The 24,300-nt window shown below is 37.6% G+C and overlaps 3 protein-coding genes across 3 annotated transcripts; 2 read left to right on the top strand and 1 right to left on the bottom strand.

Moving 5' to 3' along the window:
- The first annotated feature begins 273 nt into the window (after positions 1–273).
- Positions 274–7,528, top strand: LOC111197632 (E3 ubiquitin-protein ligase TRIM35-like). Its single transcript, XM_049462966.1, has 7 exons — positions 274–911; positions 1,317–1,412; positions 1,547–1,777; positions 1,945–1,967; positions 2,156–2,274; positions 2,826–3,053; positions 7,458–7,528. The coding sequence occupies exons 1-7, from the start codon at positions 507–509 to the stop codon at positions 7,526–7,528; spliced, it is 1,173 nt and encodes a 390-aa protein (XP_049318923.1). The 5' UTR covers positions 274–506.
- A 927-nt stretch (positions 7,529–8,455) lies between these two features.
- LOC125780607 (uncharacterized) lies at positions 8,456–16,893 on the bottom strand. Its single transcript, XM_049463043.1, has 16 exons — positions 16,808–16,893; positions 15,801–15,979; positions 15,631–15,702; positions 14,392–14,625; positions 14,123–14,229; positions 12,943–13,111; positions 11,806–12,445; positions 11,153–11,268; positions 10,926–10,967; positions 10,772–10,843; positions 10,620–10,685; positions 9,881–9,969; positions 9,680–9,791; positions 9,484–9,592; positions 8,832–8,902; positions 8,456–8,673 (listed from the first exon to the last, which is right to left on the bottom strand). The coding sequence occupies exons 2-16, from the start codon at positions 15,921–15,923 to the stop codon at positions 8,569–8,571; spliced, it is 2,127 nt and encodes a 708-aa protein (XP_049319000.1). The 5' UTR covers positions 15,924–15,979; positions 16,808–16,893; the 3' UTR covers positions 8,456–8,568.
- A 1,830-nt stretch (positions 16,894–18,723) lies between these two features.
- LOC111197641 (E3 ubiquitin-protein ligase TRIM35-like) lies at positions 18,724–22,151 on the top strand. The gene is made up of 6 exons (XM_022687130.2): positions 18,724–19,335; positions 19,700–19,795; positions 19,930–20,160; positions 20,343–20,365; positions 20,472–20,590; positions 21,311–22,151. The coding sequence occupies exons 1-6, from the start codon at positions 18,931–18,933 to the stop codon at positions 21,853–21,855; spliced, it is 1,419 nt and encodes a 472-aa protein (XP_022542851.2). The 5' UTR covers positions 18,724–18,930; the 3' UTR covers positions 21,856–22,151.
- Positions 22,152–24,300: the final 2,149 nt, after the last annotated feature.

The raw sequence follows: 24,300 nt of genomic DNA on the forward strand, positions 1-24,300 counted from the left end.
ATGACAATGAATTCAGGTTAGTCCCATTTAAAATAGTTGAGTAACTGGTTATCTTATTGGATGTTAATTAATTAGAAATATTTATTCACATTTCATTTCTTGATAACTGATCTGCTGCTGCGTTATGCGCTTATATGAGCTGCAAGTTGATGCCATCTAGTGTAAAAAACAACAGCACCTGACTGACTCCTCCTTTTTCAAAGCCCCGCCTCCTCTACACTCCCTTTACCTGTTGGAGAAAGTGAAAATCACACTGTCACTCTCATTTTTCTTCATTCTGCATTCACTTCACTAAGAAACACCAATCAGAAGCTTTTAAACACGGACTGGATGGTTCTGGTTCTGGATGTGTGGTTCTGAAAGGATCTAGAACTCAGTGGGATAAAGAGCTACAGCAGCTGATTCTCTCCTGTGCTGATCTGATCATTCCAGACTTCCTGAAAGAGAAAGTGAAGTTTGTACTGAAGCAGTGTTACAGAGGAACAGCACAGCAGCAGTTGGAGGAAATGGCTGCTAAATACCATCTTTCAGAAGAAGAGCTTTTATGCCCTGTGTGCTGTGAGATCTTCAGGGATCCAGTTATCATGTCATGTAGCCACAGTGTGTGTAGAACCTGTCTGCAGCAGTTCTGGAAGACTAAGGGCTCTCAAGAATGTCCAGTTTGTAGGAGAAGATTTTCTAAAGACAATCCTCCCTGTAATCTGGTACTGAAGAACTTGTGTGAAGCTTTTCTGGAGAGCAGGAGTCAGAGATCTTCAGCAGGGTCTGAGGGGGTCTGCAGTCTGCACAATGAGAAACTCAAGCTCTTCTGTTTGGACGATCAGCAGCCTGTGTGTTTGGTCTGTCATCTATCAAAATCACATAAAACTCACGACTGCTGTCCAATAGATGAAGCTGTGACTGACTGTAAGGTAGGATATTAGTTCCAGTATTTCTATTTCTGAACTGTATAAAGTCTTTCTCAGAATAACATGTTATGTAAATTGGAGGTGTTGCTTGTAAGTTGACGTGATTTCAAGGCAACATGGGTTCTGAACCAGCAAACCAAAACCCCCATGTAGAAGCAGTGTTCATCTTGAGCTTAACAACACAACTACAATTTATTTTCAAAGGATAATTAAACTACTACTGACTGCCTAATAACCAATCTACAACCTTCACCTTCAGTAGGGGGTACCTGGTTTGGCCAGATAAATTTCTGTTGGGGTTGGTGACACTGTGTATGTGGGACTCCCAGCACCTAAAATATTTAAAGTGTCTAAATACTGTAAAAAGATGAATTCACTAAGCTGATCCTGTTGGGCTTGTTCTTGCAGACTAAACTTCAGACTGCTTTGGAGCCTCTACAGAAGAACCTGAAAGTCTTAGAGGAAGCTAAACGAGACTATGATCAAACAGCAGCCCACATTAAGGTGATCCATCATCTTGAACTGTCAGTCATGTTGTTAAGATCATGTTAGTGATGAGTGTTCACTTATCCTGTAGGTGGTAAAAGCTTGTAGAACATCTGTTAGAGTTTGTGTTTCCTAATCGTCTCTCATTCCAGACGCAGACCCAGCACACAGAGAGACAGATAAAGCAGGAGTTTGAGAAGCTTCACCAGTTTCTAAGAGATGAAGAAGCAGTGAGGATAGCTGCACTGAAGGAGGAAGAGGAGCAGAAGAGTCAGATGATGAGGAGGAAGATTGAGGAGATGAATGAAGACATATCATCTCTTTCAGACACAATCAGAAACATAGAGAAGGAGATGGAAGCTGAGGACATTCAGTTTTCACAAGTAAGAGTTTCTTTACCATCTCTCTCTCTCTGTCTCTCTCTCTCTCTCTCTCTCTCTCATACTGGTGAGTGTGTGATCAGTGTGGGTGGGATTTAGAGGTTAATTTCTTCTTTAATTTCATCTGAAATCCTCCTGAAAAGAAATCTTCTCTTTATTTCTCCTCTCAGAACCTCAAGTCTACAGAGTCAGTGTCAGATCACCCATTTTAATTTTATTTAATTATAATTATAATGTAATAAAGGTGAATAAGGTTTGTGTGATGATGTTGTAGTAATGAGAACAGTAGCAGGAATTTATAAAATATTGATGTTTAGGTAAATACATTACAGTCTGTTATCTTTATACAGTAAAATAATTCACACAGTTTTATATTTTCAGAGTTCAGCGCTCACCAAAGCATCCAGAGAAGACATCAGGAGCTCTGATCAATGTAGCCAAACACCTTTCCAACCTGAAGTTCAGAGTGTGGGAGAAGATGCAGGAGATTATCCAGTACAGTAAGTTGTAACATTTCTCAGATGAACCAGGAGCACACAGATGTTAAACAATGTAAATAATAAACAAAGTTTATAATTAGAACAAAACTAGAACACAGAGCCCAGTTACAGGTGATGAACAGGTGAGCTTAATTAGTATGATTGGTGGAAAATTGTCTTGTGACCCGGGAGGTAAAATTGCTAAGGATTCTGGGAAATGTAGTGTGAGGATTTGATGAAGGCAGAAGGAGAACTCTGATGTGTGACAGCTGTAAATCTGGATTATTAAAAGATTTAAATGATAAACGACATCCAGCTCTATAAGAGAATCACTCCATAAAAATGCTGAACTCAGATGAGATCTGCTACTGAACTATAAAACACCATTCAGTACTGAAGATCTGTTTTAGTGCTGTACTGAACTGTAGATCTAAATTTAGTTCAGGATTAAAGTTGATCTGTGTTCTGGAATCTTCCTCTAAATCTGTTTTATTAAGAAACCAGTCTGTAGATATAAAACATTTACAGAAATGGAGAAAAACATGATGTTTCATTCTGTTCTCTCTCCTCAGCTCCTGTTACTCTGGACCCCAACACTGCCCACCCAAAACTCCACCTGTATGATGATCTCACTGCTGTAGAAGACAGAGACCAGAGATCATCAGTTCCTGATAATCCAGAGAGATTTGATAAATACTTATTCGTTCTGGGTTCTGAGGGTTTTAACTCAGGGACACACTGCTGGGACGTCCATCGTCAGCGCTGTGGAACGAGACAATCTCCGGGCCTGTTTGCCCTGCGTCAGCACTGTGGTGGAACAAGGCGATCCCCAGGGGCATTTTTAATAAAAAAAAAATGATTGAAGGTTATTTGCCTAGTGATCTTTTGTGTCATAGTTTCATTATTGACCCAATCAAGTTGAATACTCTACTGACAGGTAATTCATTTAGAATTATATAACTTATTTTGCTTGAATTTAATCTCTCTGCTCATTAAGGCTCTCTGCTCATTTAAAGCAATAAAAAGTGCTCAGAGAGGGAAACCACTTATATTAACACAGTCTAAAACCCAGCCAGGTGGATAAAACTGCTATGAAACTACATCATGGTGAGCCCTCTAAACTGAACATCTAATTAACATAGCCACGCCCCACAGACAGTTTTTTTTTAGGTATATTTTCTTTTACATAAAAGAAAGAAAAAAACGTTTTATTTCTATGGTTATTTTCTGTAAAAATATTTTTAACAATAAATAAAAAATAAATAAATAAATAAACCTTACAATTATGAAGAAAAACACTGAGATGTTGGGAAAGCAATAAACCTTTAAATAATAACACACATATAATTACATATAATAATAATAAGTAATTTTACATACATATCTATATAACTTAAGAACATGGAAAAATACCATAAAAATAATATAGCAATATAGCCCTAAAAATAAGAGTTTTAACCGTAATCTCTCATTAATATCATAATATGTAAAATTAGAACAGGGGCTTGTAATTAACAGAAAATGTCTGTAATTTGACAGAATTAGACTGCAGTAAAAGAAAAGGGATAAATAGTGTAAACATTTAGAGTTATTTTCTGTAAAAATAGGATTTTTTTTACAGTGTACACTTACATACAGACTGGACCTGTGTTCAGAAAGGTTCACTCATTAACTCCTTCACTATTCACTATCAGGCCCGGAGTGGCTAATCGGGAGATTCGGGAGGATTCCCGATTGGCCGGCTCATGTCAATCTCGAGTTTGGGCCGCTTGGACGGAAAAAATAATTTTGACACTTATCTGTCCCTTATCTAATCTTATTCTTGCATTAATTTCCATCCAACTACGTATGCATTCTCTATTCATCTGAGAGCACAGCCCTTAGATTAGAAGGGTTTAACCATCTGAGGGAATTCTCCCCTCACAAATGTTTGAGTGGGTTGCAATAAAATTAAATACAGCAACAGAATAGCACAAAGCGTCAGTCGGCTGTGATGGAGGGTAAAAAGAGGCCAGGCAGAGCCGAAAAGGCCAGATTAAAAAAAGAAAGGAGATGGAAGAAGAAGCTGCCAAATGTGCAAAATTAACAAACTTGTTTTTCAGAGGACACACTCCAGCTGCAGCCGGTAAACAGAGATATCGAAATAATCTTGAATTGTTGTCAGCAACGTTTGCAATGTCGACTTGGCGTTGTTTATTTTGTGGAGCCCAATACACATCATTAACCAGCCGTTATTGTAAATAAGAACTTGTTCTTAATGACTAGCCTGGTGAAATAAAGGTGAAATAATATGAATAACTGTAATAATGAATAATTATAGACACCCAATATGCCGTTTTAAAGCTTGGAATCTCTGCTCTATCCAGCCTATTTAGCTTTATATCCTTTCAGAAAATAAACATTTAGGGCGAAATATGCCTTGTTTATTAGAATTATGATTCATAATTACCATATTTGCATAATTTGTATGTATAATATTTGGACGTGTTATACATCATTAGAAATGCCTAAACTTCCGAAATTACAGTTCCTGAATTTGAGCCGAAAGATCACCTCAGACTCCTGTCTTAAACACTGCTCCACATATCAGTAGATCCAACAAACCAGTCTCCAGTAATCCTCATTTATATCCAAACAGTGCTAGATGAAATTTGAGCCATAAAAAATGAATATCTATTTTAATCCGCTGTAACACAAACTCCCTTTAAGCTACCCGTATATAATTTATATGGACGGAAAGCTTAAAGTCTGGCTTAAAACTTAAATAGAGAGAGGAGCTGACTGCTCTCTAACCAGTGAAAGGAAGCATTTTATAATTTTACATGGTGATTCTAACCACTATAAAGCAAAATATAGAGCTTCAAAAACACTTCATCCATATAAATATTTCATTTTATTCATCTGAAAAAAAAAAATAGAAAATCTGAAAAGCACCTAAAAATGTCCTGTTTTTTTTTTTTTTTTTACCATATTTTGACCATTACATGTTCAATTAAATCAATTTAAGTGTTTTCAATAAATTTTGTAAAGGCTTCTAAGTAATATTAATTCATAAAATTATTTTGTTTTACCTTTTAAATCTTTATCTGATTTAAATTTGAATGAAACATGTTTAAGTAAAGGGTGTTCTGTTTACTTACCAGCATAGACTTAAACTTATATGTAATAAAAAGGCATTGTAAGAGCTAGCTGCTGTTTCATCTATTCAATTTTCTCCTCCATGGAAAAAGTAGGCTGGATTTGGGCATGAAACTTTCGGGCTGAAAAAGGGGCTGTCACGTGGTCCCTGTCTGTTCTCATGTTTCTGTGTTTATTTACCTTTTCTGGCCCTGTACACTGTAAAACATTACAGCCACATTAAGTAATGTGAACTTATTTGTTCTTTTCAATTCCAATTGCCATGACAAGTTTAGTATATTGAACTCAAGTTCCTTCGTTTTACATAAAAAATAACTTAAAATAACATATTGTCTTAACTTCCTGTGAGTTATTCAAATTTACCCAAGTTTATTCAACTTACGTTTTTAAGTTATTGGTTAAAAAAAATGAAAGTGTGAAGATTTGAAAATGCAGAGAGGTAGAGTGATAGGCAGCAAGTTAGAAAAGACTGGAGTATTTTTTAGAACATTAAAACTGTGGGCACATTGGGCTAAACACTTTTTAACCGACGCATAGTAGTTAATAATAACAAGGAGCGAAAAACTAAAGGGGGTTACTTTCAGCTGCGGAGGGACACGCCTATCTTCGGACTCCTTGAGTGCGGCGTGAGTCACCAACACTCCAAAAAGTAATTCTGTGTTTTAGTCAGAAGAACTAATGTTATTAAGTTGAGTGAACTCACCGGCCAGTACAACTCAATTGTTTTCAACCGGAAAACTTAAAAATGTTTGTTGAGCCAATGAAAAAATGTGATTTCAACCAACTTTTAGCTCTTTCTACAGTGTTGGTTCATGCAGCTTTCCTATTGGTTCCTTGTACCATATATCTGCATATTGGGTGTGGCCGCTCCCTTACTTACCATCTTTGTGGTGTCTGTTGCCCAAAGCTACCTTATTCTGGGCGTGCACTAATTATAATATATACATTGATGGCCAGGCCAATATTTGCATATTGGGTGTGGTCTTTCCCTTACTTACCATCTTTGTGTTGTCTGTTGTCCAAAGCTACCTTATCCTGGGCGTGCAGTAATATAATATATGTGTTGATTGACAGGCCTCAGTGTTGTAGGCTTTTAGAGCAAATTAACTTTGTTCTGTGTTCCGAGTGATCACAGTTTGCTTGCTTTGAGCTACAGAGCTACTCTTATACTGCCCCAGCATTATACTGTCAGTATTGGCAGTTAAATAATAATGTTAAAAATGTTGCTAATACTTATGGTTAACTTAAAATGATAAGTTATGCGAATATTACTGAAGTTTTACTAACTTGTAAGTGTGTGTTAAAATAAAGCTGAATTGTTAGTTTATTTGACTAAACAGATCATTTTTTAAAAAGGACAAATTTTGTGTTATATCCCCACGTGACCTGTGCTCCTATGTGTCTCCTGTCTTAGTAGTTTTCCACTCACCTGTGTTCATTTGTAACTCCGCCCCTTAGCCCTAGGTGTTTCCTGTTTCCCGTGTGTGTCCACCACTATTTAAAGCTACGGGTTGGTGCGGTGAGCCTCGGGTCTCTTCCCGTGTTAGGCAGAAGCCATGAGGCAGGTGACGCGCAGCCCGTGGGACTACCTGGGATGTGCACCCAGTAGCTCCGAGGAGGAGGAGGAGGAGGAGCAGCAGCAGCAGCAGCTCTACCCCGCACCAGCCCTACCCCGCACCAGCCCGTACTCCATTGCCGTTTCCCCCAGGGGCTGTACTCTACCCGGCTCTCGGCCGCACAGCTCCCAAGGCCATCCCGACTCCCATGATGCACGCGGCTGAAACGCTGCGCTCCTTGACTCTCGCGGCCGAGACGCCGCGCTCCGTGACTTTCGCGGCCGAGCTCCGTGACTCTCGCGGTCGAAACGCCGCGCTCCGTGAAGCCCGCGGCCGAGACGCCGCGCTCCGTGACTCTCGCGGCTGCAAAGCCGCGCCCTGTGACTCTCGTGGCTGAAACGCCGCGCTCTGTGATGCCCGCGGCTGAGACGCCACGCTCCGTGACTCCCGTGGCTCATCCGCGGTCCTCGACTCCTGCCACCCCTGAACCTGCATATGCTGCTCCCACAGCCCTGGAACCTGCATACACTGCAGCACCGGTGTCCTACCTTGTCGAAACGTCCTACCGTGGCGCAGAATGATAGATTATATCTGTCGATTTATGCTACTTTGTCGAAAAATACTACCGCGCGTGTTTTGTGTTTCACTTTCTATTTGATAATACTCCTTTCATTAAAACCATAGGTAGGATAATTTGATAGCCTAATTATGATCATAAAACAGTACTCCTTTCATTAAAACTATAGGTAGGATAATTCGATAGCCTAATTATAATCATAAAACAGTACTCCCTTCATTAAAACCATAGGTAGGATAATTTGATAGCCTAATTATAATCATAAAACAGTACTCCCTTCATTAAAACTATAGGTAGGATAATTTGATAGCCTAATTATGATCATAAAACAGTACTCCCTTCATTAAAACCATAGGTAGGATAATTTGATAGCCTAATTATAATCATAAAACAGTACTCCCTTCATTAAAACTATAGGTAGGATAATTTGATAGCCTAATTATGATCATAAAACAGTACTCCCTTCATTAAAACTATAGGTAGGATAATTTGATAGCCTAATTATAATCATAAAACAGTACTCCCTTCATTAAAACCATAGGTAGGATAATTTGATAGCCTAATTATAATCATAAAACAGTACTCCTTTCATTAAAACTATAGGTAGGATAATTTGATAGCCTAATTATAATCATAAAACAGTACTCCTTTCATTAAAACTATAGGTAGGATAATTTGATAGCCTTAATATGATCATAAAACAGTACTCCCTTCATTAAAACTATAGGTAGGATAATTTGATAGCCTAATTATAATCATAAAACAGTACTCCCTTCATTAAAACTATAGGTAGGATAATTCGATAGCAGAAATAACCACAATCGGATGACCTGATGGGAGTTGATTAAGGTTCACTGTGATTTTACTGAATCCCCAAAGTTTTTTTTCTCATGGTTTGCTAATACTTTTACTAATTAAGTTGAACATTGCATTGTAATCCAATAACACACATTTTTATAAACATATTATACAGTGTACTTAGATTTTACATTTTAAAACAAACAGTGCAAAGTGCAGCTTAATCCAGGAAAAAATACATTCAGGTTATTTGTTAACTGTACACTTTCTACAGTGGTAGTTGGCGGAAATCTCTTTACTATATTGGACACATTCAAAATGTGCCCAGCGACTGCACACATCACACTGCACCTAAAAAAAAAAAAAAAAAAAATCAAATTGATATCCATTAACAATGTGTGACAAATAGGAAAAAGAAAACATTAAAAACGATTATATTTACTTATTTATTTTATTGTAACTCATTAACAATGAGAGTACTGCATACTTGCAGACATGTAAATATTTACCATTTCAGTCATGCTCTTGTCTCCATCCCCTTCCAGCATAGAGCAAACTGTGCAGTAGTCCTCTGCATTGCCTTGAAGCAAATTCATTTTCATTATTTTTTTTTTGCACAAAAAGAAAAATGCTACTGCAATGACAATGTTACATGACTGCAGTGACCCTGAAATGGTGGTGTTAGTTTGTGTTGTTCTGATGTGAGTGGATCAGACACAGCAGTGCTGCTGGAGTGTTTAAATAGAACTGTGTCACTGTTGGACTGAGAATAATACATCAACCAGAAACATCCAGCCAACAGTGTCATGTTTGCACTGATCAAGGACTAGAGGAACACAAACTGTGCAGCTATTATCTCTAACTTTACATTAACAAGGTAGACCTACCAGTTAGAAATTAATAATAGAGTGGACAGTGAATGGACAGTGTTCGAAAACAACAGCAACACTGTAGTGTCTCACCCACATGTACCAGTACAACACACACTGAAAGAACTGTGAGTATTTTATGGTTGTATTTCACTGATGACAAGCATCACTACACAATTTGATTCATACATAAAATACTATATCACCTAACCAAAATTGATTCATAGAGCATAGGTGAGAGACAAAATATAATGTACGATATGGTAATAATGGCCACTGCTACACAACTCACCTTTACGTTCAAGCAATGAACAGGCTATCCCCATTCGGGCGGTGCTAATAGCTGCTTGTGTTGTCTGCACATTGTCGATAGCTCCAGTAGAAAGAAAATCTTCTGCGAACTGCAATATTATTTACAAACCTTTTAAACCATACACCAATTGGCCTGAAGATATTTATGTGAACAAAAGCTGAAAAAGTTAACATACCTTTAGCACTAAAACGCCACAGCTGCTCGCATCTTGCTGTGGGTTGTGTTTCAATACTGTTGTTCGCCATTCAGCGCTGTGATCTTGGTGTCCAATCATCTTTAAAAAATTCCTATTTGGCCCAAAACATAATATTTGCAATCAGAACGCGTATGTTTCTTTGTAAAAAAGATGAAATAGGTTTCTTAATAAGAAGCTTACCTCCAGTTCCGCAAAATCTTTCTCTCATATAATCCCTCATTTCCCATGGGGTCAATGATGGAGAGGATCTTTCTTGACATGCTGACAATCTAAAAAAAATTTATGTAAATACTTTGGTTTAACAGTGATTTTCTGTTAATTTTTTTTCCCAAATACAATCCTATTTCCAAAAAAAGTAACACAAAAAAATGTACAAAAGCTGAATAATTCTAAAAACACCCGGTGGAAAAAATTATTTGATTTGAAAGGTCAGTAAGATGACTGAGTATATTATGTGTCTCCCCGTCCTTAGTTCCCAAATGATTAACACAGTGGTGAACATTTTTTTTTTAAATTTGTTGCTTGTATTAAATTTAAAACAATGCATTTTCATGCATTGATATGATATGGTTTAAATAAATTTAACATTATTACATCCTGCATTTATTTATATTGTGTACAAAAATGGTTCTTTACCTCAAACAAATCTTTCTTTAAGATTGTCCAATGTATTTTACGTACACACAGTATTACTCAGATCACTGTTCATTCCAAAATATTTCAGTGTTTAACCCCTTTAAAAATACCCTTGTTGGTGAAATAGGAACTAAGAATTAAATGCTTGAATTTGATTTTATGAACTTCAGTGTTTTCCACTGTAGTATGCATTGAAATATATATCCTGACAATATATTGTGACCCATAACTGGAAATGAACAAAGCAACATTACTGGAAATATGTAATTTTAAGAACACACACCACAAGAATCCAATGTCCTCCGGTATTGACAGGGCACAGCCATGTGTCCTCAACTGGGAACTTCATCTGCGTTTAAGTTTTCAACAGAAAATATTAGTTATGGTTCTAAATGGGTTAAGTAATCACCAGAACTTTATGTGTAAATGCATTACCTTTCTGAGACATCGAAACTGTCCAGCAGCTAAAGAAGAAGCAACCACTGCACACAGCTGATATACAGGCGTCTGTAAAACAGCAACCAGCAATTAGTATGATAAGAACATATCAAAGAATCTCAAAATAACTACATCCTTAAACCCTACTTGCCTTATGTTGTTCAATCAGATGGTTCAGGTATGCATCAATCACCTATATTCACACAATAATTGTTAATAAACAAATAAACAATTTGTTTATAAAAAAAATCTCTCTAAGGATTTTGTTCCAACTGCCTGGCCTCTTTGAATAGTTTGATCCAGCAGCAAAAGTGTCCAGCCAGTTGGAACTAAATCCTGAGAAGGACTAATTAAACTTTATTTATTTCTAATTCTTACTTCATCAGCGACCCATTCGGTCCCTTGCAGTGTTCTAAAAGAAGAATCATACAATTTGTATGGCCCGGCAACTGCTTCCACCTGATTGTTGTCCTTTGAAGACCAGAGTCTCATTACTGAAAATAAATATGTAAACATTAGCATCACCATATCAGTTATATACTGATAAACAAGGCTAAAACAGGGCAAAATAAAACAAACAGTGTAAAACAAACAGGCCAACAGGCCTCATGCAAACAAAAAAAGCAAAAATAAATGGGATGGACATGATAACCTAAACAATGATTGTTATTTAACAAATATGTTTAAAGGAATCATCTAGGACTGTGGGAGAATCAATGGAAAGTAGTGTGCATAGCCTAATTCATAAGATGTTAGGTGTAAAAATCCAACCTAGGGGCTGGAGAAGAATTCCTTCGATACATCAAATACCTTGCATTTTCATAGGTTATTTTGTCCACCCTAAAATGTGAAATGGCAAGATTAAGACCAACAGTTCAAACACAGCCAGGGGGCTTATAGAAAGAAGAAGAAGAAGAAGAAGAAAACAGTTTATCATGGGCAAACCTCCATGAACAAAAATGTTCTGGGTTAGACCAAACTGGTAACAAACGGACCAACAGGTCAAAATCTGAACTTTGTAACTATGCCACCTTCTTCTTGAATGCTTCTTTCAGTGTTTGATGAGCTCTTCATTGCAGGCTTTTCAGTTACTGAAGTTGTTTCAGTGTTTGATGAGCTCTTTGTTGCAGGCTTTTCAGTTACTGTGGTTGTTTGCACATGTTTTTTGACATCAGCTTGTTTTGAAGCTAAACGTATAACTGAGCACCGTTGTACATTTGGGTCTGTGTACTCTTCTGAACTCTTCTTCTTGGAAGAAGACTGCTGAGGACAAGGAGAGAAGATGCTGCTGCTACTGTCGGCTGCCTGGCTTCTTCTATATGGTTTTAGATGGCCAATGTTGTATTTGTTTTTCAGGATGGCTCCTTCAGGGTTTTTTAATGTGACAAGTTTGCCACGGACTGACTGGATAACATATGGACCAGAGAAATCCGGTTCTATTCTTCCGCCTTTCCTTCCTCGCTTCCTCATATTCAGTAGAAGTACTTCATCCCCATCATTATACTCAACATTTTGGTATTTCTTCTGCACTTTTCTGGCATATGCTTCTTTTTGTTTTTCTTGAGACTTACGTATGTTATCTTCTGCTGTTTTTTTAACAGCTTCCGATGTTTTTTGTTTTGAATCAAGAAACTCGCTGTATCCTCCTTCAGGGAGAATAATCTTGGAAAGCTAAATTGAAAAACAGTCAGCAAATGTTACCCCAATTAGTGAATACAGTAGACCAGAGTAAACTGCCTTATCCAAACTGCCTGCATCAGATAAACATTAGTTTGAGCAGAGAGAGAGAGAGAGAGAGACAGAGAGAGAGAGAGAGAGACAGAGAGAGAGAGAGAGAGAGACAGACAAGCCCCAGTTTCAGGTGTTTTTGTTCATCCTTCCTCTGTGAAAAGACAGCTGAATGTTATGGGTCTAGAAGGATGTGTTTCAGTCATAAAGCCCTCAATGAGAAAGGAAGATACAGACACAAAACAAGGAAGGTAGGAAGGTTCTGGTGTTCTCAGTATAATGTACTCACCACTCCAGAGTCCAGACCTCAACACTGTTACATGTTATTTAGGATTATGATGGTAAGAAGAAAATTATCAACAGACTTCCAAGACTGTCATCTGAGAAACTAATAGAGAGTCATAATTTTATTACAATTGTAAAGACAAAAACATACTTACTGGCACTTCAACAGGAACCTCTGAAGGGAACACTGCCTCCCTCCCATACATCAAAAGAAACGGGGAGAATTTTGTGGTAGTGTGCACTTTAGACCGCAATGAAAACAGGGTGGCATCCAGATAGACATTCCAATCGTTTTGCTGGTCATTGACCAATTTTTTAAGGGCTCTAAAATGCAAAAATATAATTAATTAAAAAAATTGCTTCGTAAACCAAATTACCAATAAATAATAGCTAATGCCAGTATATATAAGTGGTTCCCAATATCCACCATGTGGAATACCAGTGACGTTTTGGCTACAAAACAGACACTATATGTCCAGGACATGACCAAACATTTATTTTACTTAATATTTTACTCTTTATCATGAATTAGTTATGATACAGAGTAATGTGTTGTTCCCTGGTCCCACTTGCATATCACTTTTTCAACTTAAATTGACGATTTATTAGACTAGTAGTTTATCCTGTGCTGAAAGCTGAATGAAGTGTGACTGCTGTTAAAGTATGAAGGGGTGCTTAACTGTACAAAAGTTAGGGGAACAAATGATCTATATTAATTTGCTAAAGGAAATGCATTGCTTGCTGGAAAAGAATGAAATCATCAAGTTTATGCACAAAAAAACACCATGTGACATGTTTTAGAGCAATGCTTTTATGCATTTCCAAATCAGAAAAAGTTGGGAAAGTGTGGAAAATGCAAACAAACAATCCAGTGTTTTTTACATGTCCCTTTATTTCATTGCAGACAACTTATTTGTTAATATACTTCAAATACTGTATTATAGGCCTATAGCACATCCTTAAAGTTGGCACAGTGAAGCATTTACTACTTTGTAGTGCCCTTCTCACGATGATCATAATTGGTTTAGGCACCAAGGATATCAAACAACGAAGAAATATTTCGTTATTTTACAAAATTGTATTGCTGTACTATCCCAACCTTTTAGGATTGTGTTGAAGGCCTAAAATCTAAAACTAATGTATGACATGCAATTAACATGAAGTTGATCAGACAAAACAGGAAATATGTTGAGTCCACACTGTCTGCAATGCCATTAACAATGTAAGGGACACTGTTTTGTATTACATGCATTTGCCACTTTCCATAAGGCACTATATAGGGTGTGGTTGAATTGGCTTTGCCTTGCAAGCATTGTAATAAATACAAAAATATACCTTTTTATATTGTCATTAGTCTTCTCATCCAGGCCATTTGTTTGTGGATGATAGGCTGCTGTTACGCTCCTTTGGATGTGTAGCAATTCACAAAGCCTATGGTTAAGCTTTAAAAAGATATGATTATTGTAATCAAATATATTTATAAAAACATTCAATTTGCATGCAAAATAAATACACAATCATCACAAGCATAGTGTCAAGACAGCAACTATGAATCCTAATAAACAGAGGGCTCAAAAGTTTTCCAGTTTAATGATTACGCTTACATCATTAACAAATTCCCGTCCCTGATCTGAAAGGATGCGCTTTGGACAGCCATGTCTATAAATGATAGAACAAAGATTTCTACCCACTTCAGCTGCAGATTTAGTTTTCAAAGGAAAGGCCTCTACCCATTTTGAGAAATAATCTGTAACTGTCAAAATGTATTGAAAGCCATCTGAAGTTTTTGGTAATGGTCCTGTTAGGTCTATCCCAATGAGCTCCCAGACCGCAGACACCTACAAAGCAAAAAACAAATAAGCTATAATTAAAGACAGATATATAGATACTTTATTGATCCCAAAGGAAATTTAGCAGCCAGTAGCAGTTACAAAACACAGTAGAAAAACAATAGGTGTAGTACAATAAGAGAGCACAGTAAGGGATATAAGACTCTAAACTAAAATTCAAAACTGAGACTTAAAAATATATACATAAATATATAAATACAAAAACTATACATAAAGTATGGAAGTAATCAGTTGTAGATATGAGGTAGTGCAGTAGAAAAATAAAAGTAGGGCTGGTCACTATATTTCTTACATAATTATTTTTTTGATCATGGACATTGTTGATTACAAAAAGAGCACAATAAATCATATCTAGTTGGAATTTGTGCAGTTCAGGATATAACATGTTGAATAAAATGGAAGGAGAGTATTTGCTTGTCTTTTAATTTTTCTCACTTTCAGAAAAAAAGAATGACACTGTGTCAGAATTATTTAAGAACCATGACATTATATTTTGATCGATTTACTTGGCTTTATTTCATTAGACTGTTTAAGTTAAGGAGAAGGTAAGGAGGAGTTTGAATTAGTCACTGGAAACATGACACTGTTGCAGTCCAAAAAAAAACATGCAACCTCAAACCAGTAACTTTAAAGGAGATGGCAAAAGTTTGTAGCTTATAATGAATATTTAAGTTGATATACGGAGGTTTTACTAAATATTTCGCAGTAATTTCATTGCTCCACTGGTTAGGACATTTCATAAAATGCAAAAGACAGCTTATGTGCTGAAACCATAAATGAGAAAATTGATGCAGGAGCATGTATTATGGCTTTATTTTTCATTGGCATTATGAGTTTCTACCATAATTGAATAGTGTTGCAACGTCTATATTGTGCAGCTCAGTTCACTACATTTTCAACATGCAATGAGAGAAAACTCTCTTTTTGGTTTAACTTGGTAAAAGCAATCACAACCACATGCGAATTATTCAGTACAAAAACACAATTATTTACCTTAATGCACTGTAGTGGTTGTGCAGCGGTCAAAGGCTTTCCAATTTTCTGGCATTTATCACATTCCAGTACCTTTAAGATGAACCCAATTAAAATCCAAACAGCTTGCAATTATTTGAAAATACAGTAATTGGTTAAAAAAACTAACAAATGAGAAAAAAAATACATACCCAGTTGTCAATGTCGATTGACATTCCATGCCAGTAAAATCTGGAACACATGGCTGTCCGTGTTTTTAAGATTCCTGAATGTCCACCCATGGGAGAGGAATGAAACTCCTGGAACAGCAACATGGCTTCTTCTTTGGTTTTAATAACCCTTCTTTGATTCCCAAAAAACAGATCTCCATCTACATAATACAATTAAATACTTTATTAGATTATCAATGAGATTTTACAGTCCTACCTATGGTTTTAATGAAGGGAGTACTGTTTTATGATTATAATTAGGCTATCAAATTATCATACCTATAGTTTTAATGAAGGGAGTACTGTTTTATGATCATATTAAGGCTATCAAATTATCCTACCTATAGTTTTAATGAAGGGAGTACTGTTTTATGATCATAATTAGGCTATCAAATTATCCTACCTATGGTTTTAATGAAGGGAGTACTGTTTTATGATCATAATTAGGCTATCGAATTATCCTACCTATAGTTTTAATGAAAGGAGTACTGTTTTATGATCATATTAAGGCTATCAAATTATCCTACCTATAGTTTTAATGAAGGGAGTACTGTTTTATGATCATAATTAGGCTATCGAATTATCCTACCTATGGTTTTAATGAAGGGAGTACTGTTTTATGATCATAATTAGGCTATCAAATTATCCTACCTATGGTTTTAATGAAGGGAGTACTGTTTTATGATCATAATTAGGCTATCGAATTATCCTACCTATGGTTTTAATGAAGGGAGTACTGTTTTATGATTATAATTAGGCTATCAAATTATCCTACCTATAGTTTTAATGAAGGGAGTACTGTTTTATGATCATAATTAGGCTATCGAATTATCCTACCTATAGTTTTAATGAAGGGAGTACTGTTTTTGCTTGTAATTCTGAATTCTGAACATAATCACCATATATATGCTATACATCTGAGTGTGTGTGTGGGTGAGAGAGAGAGCAAAAAGGAGATCATAAAAAGAGAGATGCTTATATAAACTAACCCTTTATCTGAAAATTGGAGGCATATCTCCGAAGGTTCTGCCGCTGTGATTTGTCAAAGTCTGATGGGTATGATCCCGAAGACAAAAGACAAGTCTTAACTCCAGACTAATGTACCTGTATTTGCTCAAAAGCCCTAAAACAGCCTCTGAATATATTTGTGCTCTTGAGCCCACCAAATTAATGAGGTAAGGCTCGTAGTTACACGTGGGTAAGCGCAAACTACCGAAACCACCGAGAGTAACGTTAACGTTACAAACATTGAATAGTTTTGAACTTAACCGCACCATTTTTAACCACTCAAGGTATTTTTTTCTTCTATGTACACGTTTAAAACACTCCTGCAGACATTAACATGACGCCTAGTTCATATAGTAAGCTTAAAGCAAACAATGAACATTAAATAGACGTTAAAACATTATAAAGAGCAAGTTAACTCACCGTACTTATATCCAGGTAGGATAAAATTATGGGCGTACCCGAAAACCATCGTCATTTGACGTAAAAATGATGTGCGCATGCGCAGTAAGCCTCGGTAGGACCACTCGATGGGTAGGATGAAATGATAGAACACCGGCACTGCGTCGGATCAAGTGTAGTTTAAGCAGCAAAGCAATAGTATAAAACACACTATAACCAGCATCTTTACTGAAATATTATTTATTGTTATTGAGGCAAAGTGCGCTGCACCTTGTCTCTTTCGCAGCGTGCAGAACTGAGTTCAGAGTGAGGTTACAAATATAATATAAAACTCAATTCAGTTCAACTTCAGATGAGTAAGGACCTAAATTAAGTTAAGTAAGTTAATCAAATTTATGTCAAATATAAAGGACAGGTTGATGTTTTGGTGTGCTGTTTCAATGATTTAAAAGTGAAACTAATGTCAGTTAGTCAGTGTTGGAAACCCAACATTTACATCAACAATAAACAGATGAAATAACATTGCTGTTCTCGTAAATGAGCTGCTGGAGCTCCTTCACAGCATGAACGAGCAGGTCAGTTTCCTCTGCTGAGACGCACAGAAGCGCAGCGATCCAAAGTCAGAGCGCACCAGACTCTTAAAACGAATGAGACTGGCACGCTGATTGGTTTCACGTTACGCCCAAAAACACCCATGATTAATTAAGAAAATTCTGAGCTGTGCAAAGGCGTATTTTTGCGCCCTCACGATTCCAAAGACACATTGACACACCCTAAATCAAATTGCGTAATACGCAAATGACCGGTGCGCTATATAACGCTAAAATATGGCCCAAAAAGTATTTGCGGCTCCCAGTGTTTTCTTTTACGTGGAAACCGGGTCCAAATGGCTCTTTGGGTGTTAAAGGTTGCCGACCCCTGATCTGGACGAATTGATCTGAATTACAGAAACTGATCTCCTTCACTGTCACACCTTTTCCTATTCTTTACTGTTTTTCTCTGTAATTTTATTTGGTCTGTTTGTTTTATTGTCACATGTTCTTTAGTTCATGTCTCCATTTTATTTCTCCCTATGTCTCCGCCCCACCCAGTTTATGATCCTACCTGTTCCTACATTGTCTAATGCGATCTGGTCTGACCTTTTCCGTTGTTTTTTTTACCTCCTTCTCTTTGGACCCTGGTTTTAAACTGTTATTTTGTATTTGTATATTACAGTTTTGTATTTTTCATGTCGTCCCATGTTTGCTTTGTATATTTTTAATATACTTTTCTTTGTGTTTGTTTTTTTCTTTAATAAATCATTACCCTAAGAGCTGCTTGTTTCAGGTTGGTGATGATCTGATGCCATCTAGTGTAGAAATCCCACAGTTAAAATATAGTACATGCTGACTCCTCCTTTTTCAAAGCCCCGCCTCCTCTACACTCGCTCTTCCTGTTGGAGAAAGTGAAACTCATACTGTCACTCTGATCTTTCTTCATTCTGCATTCACTTCACAGACACCAATCAGAAGCTTTTAAACACGGACTGGATGGTTCTGGTTCTGGATGTGTGGTTCTGAAAGGATCTAGAACTCAGTGGGATAAAGAGCTACAGCAGCTGATTCTCTCCTGTGCTGATCTGATCATTCCAGATGTCCTGAAAGTTTGAGTAAACATTGGACTGAGGGAGCGTTACAGAGGACCAGCACAGCAGCAGTTTGGGAAAATGGCTGCCAAATACCCTCTTTCAGAAGAAGAGCTTTTATGTACTGTGTGCTGTGATATCTTCAGGGATCCGGTGGTTCTGTTGTGTTCCCACAGTGTGTGTAGAACCTGTCTGCAGCAGTTCTGGAAGACTAAGGGCTTTCGAGAATGTCCAGTTTGCAGGAGAAGATCCGCTAGATCTGAACCTCCATGTAATCTGGTACTGAAGAATGTGTGTGAGGCTTTTCTGGAGAGCAGGAGTCAGAGATCTTCAGCAGGGTCTGAGGGGGTCTGCAGTCTGCACAATGAGAAACTCAAGCTCTTCTGTTTGGACGATCAGCAGCCTGTGTGTTTGGTCTGTCATCTATCAAAATCACATAAAAATCACAACTGCTGTCCAATAGATGAAGCTGTGACTGACTGTAAGGTAGGATATTAGTTCTAGTATTTCTATTTCTAAAGTTGATAAAGACTTCTTCAGTTCAGAACCAGATTAACATGTTCTCTAAGTTGGAAGTGAAGTCTGCTGAAGTGGTTTTAAGGCAGCTTGAGTTTAACAACACAAACACTGTTTTTAGTTCCAAAGGACAATTAAACTAGTACTGCCTAATAACCAATCTACAACCAATTCGCTTCACTTTCAGTAGGAGGTATCTGGTTTGGCCAGACAAATGTCTGCTGGGGTTGTTGACACTGTGTAAATGGGTATCCCAGCACCAAAAATATTTAAAGTGACTAAATACTGTAAAGATCTGAATTCACTAAACTGATCATGTTTTGGGATTTTGCAGACTAAACTCCAGACTGCTTTTGAGCCTCTACAGAAGAACCTGAAAGTCTTAGAGGAAGCTAAACGAGACTATGACCAAACAGCAGCCCACATTAAGGTGATCCATCATCTTGAACTGTCAGTCATGTTGTTAAGATCATGTTAGTGATGAGTGTTCACTTATCCTGTAGGTGGTAAATGCTTGTAGAACATCTGTTAGAGTTTGTGTTTCCTAATCGTCTCTCATTCCAGACGCAGACCCAGCACACAGAGAGACAGATAAAGCAGGAGTTTGAGAAGCTTCACCAGTTTCTAAGAGATGAAGAAGCAGTGAGGATAGCTGCACTAAAGGAGGAAGAGGAGCAGAAGAGTCAGATGATGAGGAGGAAGATTGAGGAGATGAATGAAGAAATATCATCTATTTCAAACACAATCAGAAACATAGAGAAGGAGATGGAAGCTGGGGACATTCAGTTCTTACAGGTAAGAGTCTCTTTACCATCTCTCTCCCTCTCTCTCTCCCTCTCTTTCTCTCTTTTATACTGGTGAGTGTGTGATCAGTGTGGATGAGACTTCAGATGTTTATTTTTTCCTCAATTTCATCTGGAATTCTCTTGAAAAGACTCTTAATTTCTAAAAAATATTCTCTTTATTTCTCCTCTCAGAACTTTAAATCTACAGAGAAACAGTAAGTCAGTGTCAATGATTTGAATAAAATATTGATGTTTATGTAAATAAATTAAAGGCTGTAAACTTTATACAGTGAAATATTTCACACAGTTTTATATTTTCAGAGTTCAGCACTCACCAAAGCATCCAGAGAAGACATCAGGAGCTCTGATCAATGTAGCCAAACACCTTTCCAACCTGAAGTTCAGAGTGTGGGAGAAGATGCAGGAGATTATCCAGTACAGTAAGTTGTGTTTCTCTTAGGGTTGATCTCAGACACAGTCTGATTCTGGACTGATTCCTGCAGATGTTCTGAGTCTCCATGTTTTCTACATTGCATCTGCACAGAGCAGATTCACTTCTAAGAAAATCTGCTGTTGTAACATTTATCAGATGAACCAGTAGCACACAGATGTTACACAATGTAAGTAATAAACAAAGTTTACAATTAGAATAAAAGTAGAACACAGAGCCCACATTACAGGTGAGTACAGAAAATTAGAATGATTGTTGGAAATGTGTAATGTGACCGTGGACAAAAGATTGCTGAGGATTCTGGGAAATGTAGTGTGTAGATTTGACAGAAAATGTGATTTAGAACTGTAACAGCTGTAAATCTGGATTATTTGAAGTTTTTTCAAAATAAATTTGGACTGTGATTGGAATATGATAATGGGAGATCAAATTCAGGAATCAGTTTCAGACTCTACAGATCTGAAAATGATAAACGATGTCCAGCTCCATAAGAAAATCACTCCAGAAAAAGCTGCACTCAGATTAGATTTGCTACTGTACTATTCACTACTGAAGATCTGTTTTAGTGCTGCACTGAACTGTAGATCTAAATATAGTCAAAGATTAAGCTGTGTTGTAGGTTCTTCCTCTAAAGCTGTTTTAAAATAAAGTCTGTAGAGGTAAAGTCTGGGAGAAAAACATGATGATTAATTCTCTTCTCTCTCGTCAGCTCCTGTTACTCTGGACCCCAACACTGCCCACCCAGATCTCCACCTGTCTGATGATCTCACTGCTGTAGAAAACAGAGACCAGAGATCATCAGTTCCTGATAATCCAGAGAGATTTGATGAGTACAGTTGTGTTCTGGGTTCTGAGGTTTTTAACTCAGGGAAACACTGCTGGGACGTCCAGATTGGAGACAGTGATTACTGGACACTGGGTTTGATCCCAGAATCTGTAACAAGAAAGGGAAACTCTTTCATTGATTTATTGTGGGGTGTGAGCTACAGTAAAAGCGATGATGAATACTGGACACTCTTCCCAGGACAGTCAGAACAGTCCTTCATCCCTAAAGAGAAGCTGCAGAGGGTCAGAGTGCAGCTGGACTGGGACAGGGGGAAACTGACCTTCACTGATCTTCTAACCAACAAACACCTGCACACTATAAAACACACTTTTACTGAGAGAGTTTTACCTCTTTTCAGTATTGTGTCTGTTTATCCTCTGAAGATCTTACCAGTGAAGACATCAGTAACAGTGAAACAGCACAGTTAAAGTCAACTCTGCTCAGAAGCCACATTTAATAATCACAACACTTACCTGATTCCAATTAACCCGTGGAATGTTACTAGCAGGTGTTTTCTCACTTCTCAACTTTCCCAGTCTTTTGTTGCCCCTGTCTCAGCTTCTTTGCAACATGTCAACACGTCAAATTTAAAATAAGGAAATATTTGCAAAAACAAAGTGTATTAATTTTAACATTAAAGGACCAATGTGTTACTAATTTTTAGTAGTAAATGATAAAATGGTCAGGATATATCATCAGATATTAAGGAAACATGTTGAGTAAAAGCACTGGCAGCTCTTGTCAGCAGTACTTTCCTATTTTAAGTTTTCACTCCATCCTGGAGTTTTGTGTTTGTTTTGTCCTCTGATGCCGCCTGCTGCTCGTTCCCCAACACTAACTCCACCCCCAAGGTTGCCAGCACCCACACTACACTACAGCGATCGGCGCTGCAGCAAAGGAGCTTAGCTAGCAGAGCTGGTTCAGTTAAACCTCAGCTGCTACACATCTTAAAAAGCCTCAGTAGGTCTCAAAAAAACTCAGTGACCAAAGAAGGAATTTAACAAGAGTGAATATTGGCAGTGAGTTGAGAGGTGGAGACTTAGAGCTCAAAAAGACGACAAGACCGACCCAGAGCTGCTACTTTTCTCCTCAACAGGTAAGCTAACTGGCTATAGCTAAATTAGTCAGGTACTTTATCAACACCACTAGATGTGCTTACTAGGGACTGGTGTTTATATTAATTTACAAATTAAGTGTTCGCATTCATATCAGTGATCCGTGTGCAGCTGGGATTAAAAGGCAGAAGATATCTGAGAGAGATAGATCGGTTTGCAAGGTAAGCTACAGTGAACTGAATATGATGGATAACGCAGTCATGCTACACATTCTAACTGCAATCAATAACAACGGAGGAGCAGCGGTGTCGCATCTGATTTAATACCTCACAGTGATAAGTACTCCAAAATATACGCCAGAAACCGATAGTTAGTTTCTATAGTGACTCAGTTTAGCTCTCAATGTGTTTATGTATTGAGTGATTTGTTACATTCAAAACGATTAATGGTAAACGTTACTTATGGCCATTCCAAGCATCTATCTAGCAATTTACCTGTTTAGCTGTCTTCTGTTTTAGAAGAGTCTCTTTCCATTCTCTGTCTCCCCTACCAGTCTAAACTGGCTTTGCTAAGCTAAGCAGTTAATTAGTAGGACCTGTAAAGTCTTTACTCGAGTTCTGGGGTGTGTATTTTTGGAGCAGTGTGATTTTTCAGGTATAACAGGCTTGGCTGAAAATGGGTTGCATATCATCATTTTCTGTTTATATTTATGTTTTACACTACGTCTTAACTTTACTGGAAATGGGGTTGTAGTGTCATAATTAATAAATGGTTTTTGTTTACATTACTAATCTATTTCGTTTATTACTAATTATTCTTTCTTCACTTCCCAAAACACTGGAGGTCAGTGAGATTCAATCTGTACTCTGTGCCCTGGAAACTGATATTAAGGAAATAAATTGGCTCCATTTATCATTTCACACAATATCACGTCTAGAACAGATTTCATAAACACTGTACAAAATACAATTTATCATTTTTTACTGAATGTAAAATACCTGGTGTTACAAAATGCCAAATGGCTTAATTGTCTAAAACTGATCTGAAATCTTTATCACTTTGGGGGAGTCATGTAATGCTGCTTGTTTTGTAGTAGAGCTGGATTAGAGCTAATTTTATCGATTAATTCGAATTTACAGTTAAGGACGATGTGTTTTTATGAAGATGTGTTTCTCTGAGTTTTAATTTTCACCACGGACGCGCCTTTGTGGGCTCCTGTACTGAGCTTAGCCCCGCCCCTCTCTCCCGCGCGCACCCCGCCCCTCTCTCCCTCCCTCCCGCGCGCACTCCCGCACCTGTCTCTCTCTATGGAACGCCAAAAGGCCCAAAAAACGCCTGGACCAGACGCCTTTTATAGAAAAGAACGGCGTAAAATACGCCGTTCTGTGTGGGTTTTACGCCGTAATATACGCCGTATGATTTCAAGACGCCGTAATATACGCCGTATGATTTCACGACGCCGTTAAAAACGCCGCTAAAAGCACAGAAGACGCCGTTTCCCACGGCGTTTTTCGACCCTTTTGGCGCGCCTTACAGAGCGCCGTCTCAGTGCAATGAGACGGCGTAAAAAGCGGCGTTTTAGTGTCTCTCTTGACGCCGTAAAAAGCGGCGTTTTGAAAGCCAATACATTTAAACTCTGTTCAGCCAATGCTCTTACAGAGAGACTCAGTCTAAAGCAATTCACTGCAGATCCGAGCTCCTGAGCTCTTCAGACACAGTTTTTTAGACACAATTAACAATATACCACCTATAGACATTCCCGCTGGTGCTCATGCCTTTTATTAGTCTAATATTTATGCTGTATCAATGTAAAAATAA

Source organism: Astyanax mexicanus, chromosome 13, assembly GCF_023375975.1.
Source record: "Astyanax mexicanus isolate ESR-SI-001 chromosome 13, AstMex3_surface, whole genome shotgun sequence".
Lineage (NCBI taxonomy): Eukaryota > Metazoa > Chordata > Actinopteri > Characiformes > Acestrorhamphidae > Astyanax > Astyanax mexicanus.

Coding starts and splice junctions, on each gene's coding strand:
- LOC111197632 (XM_049462966.1), top strand. CDS start 507: ATGGCTGCTAAATACCATCTTTCAGAAGAAGAGCTTTTATGCCCTGTG. Junction 1,778..1,944: donor AGGACATTCAGTTTTCACAA/GTAAGAGTTTCT, acceptor TTCTCCTCTCAG/AACCTCAAGTCTACAGAGTC. Junction 3,054..7,457: donor TCCGGGCCTGTTTGCCCTGC/GTCAGCACTGTG, acceptor CTGCTCCCACAG/CCCTGGAACCTGCATACACT.
- LOC125780607 (XM_049463043.1), bottom strand. CDS start 15,923: ATGTTGCTGTTCCAGGAGTTTCATTCCTCTCCCATGGGTGGACATTCA. Junction 12,446..12,942: donor AGGTTCCTGTTGAAGTGCCA/GTAAGTATGTTT, acceptor TTTTCAATTTAG/CTTTCCAAGATTATTCTCCC. Junction 10,968..11,152: donor CCGAATGGGTCGCTGATGAA/GTAAGAATTAGA, acceptor GTGTGAATATAG/GTGATTGATGCATACCTGAA.
- LOC111197641 (XM_022687130.2), top strand. CDS start 18,931: ATGGCTGCCAAATACCCTCTTTCAGAAGAAGAGCTTTTATGTACTGTG. Junction 19,336..19,699: donor AAGCTGTGACTGACTGTAAG/GTAGGATATTAG, acceptor GGGATTTTGCAG/ACTAAACTCCAGACTGCTTT. Junction 20,366..20,471: donor TTTAAATCTACAGAGAAACA/GTAAGTCAGTGT, acceptor TTATATTTTCAG/AGTTCAGCACTCACCAAAGC.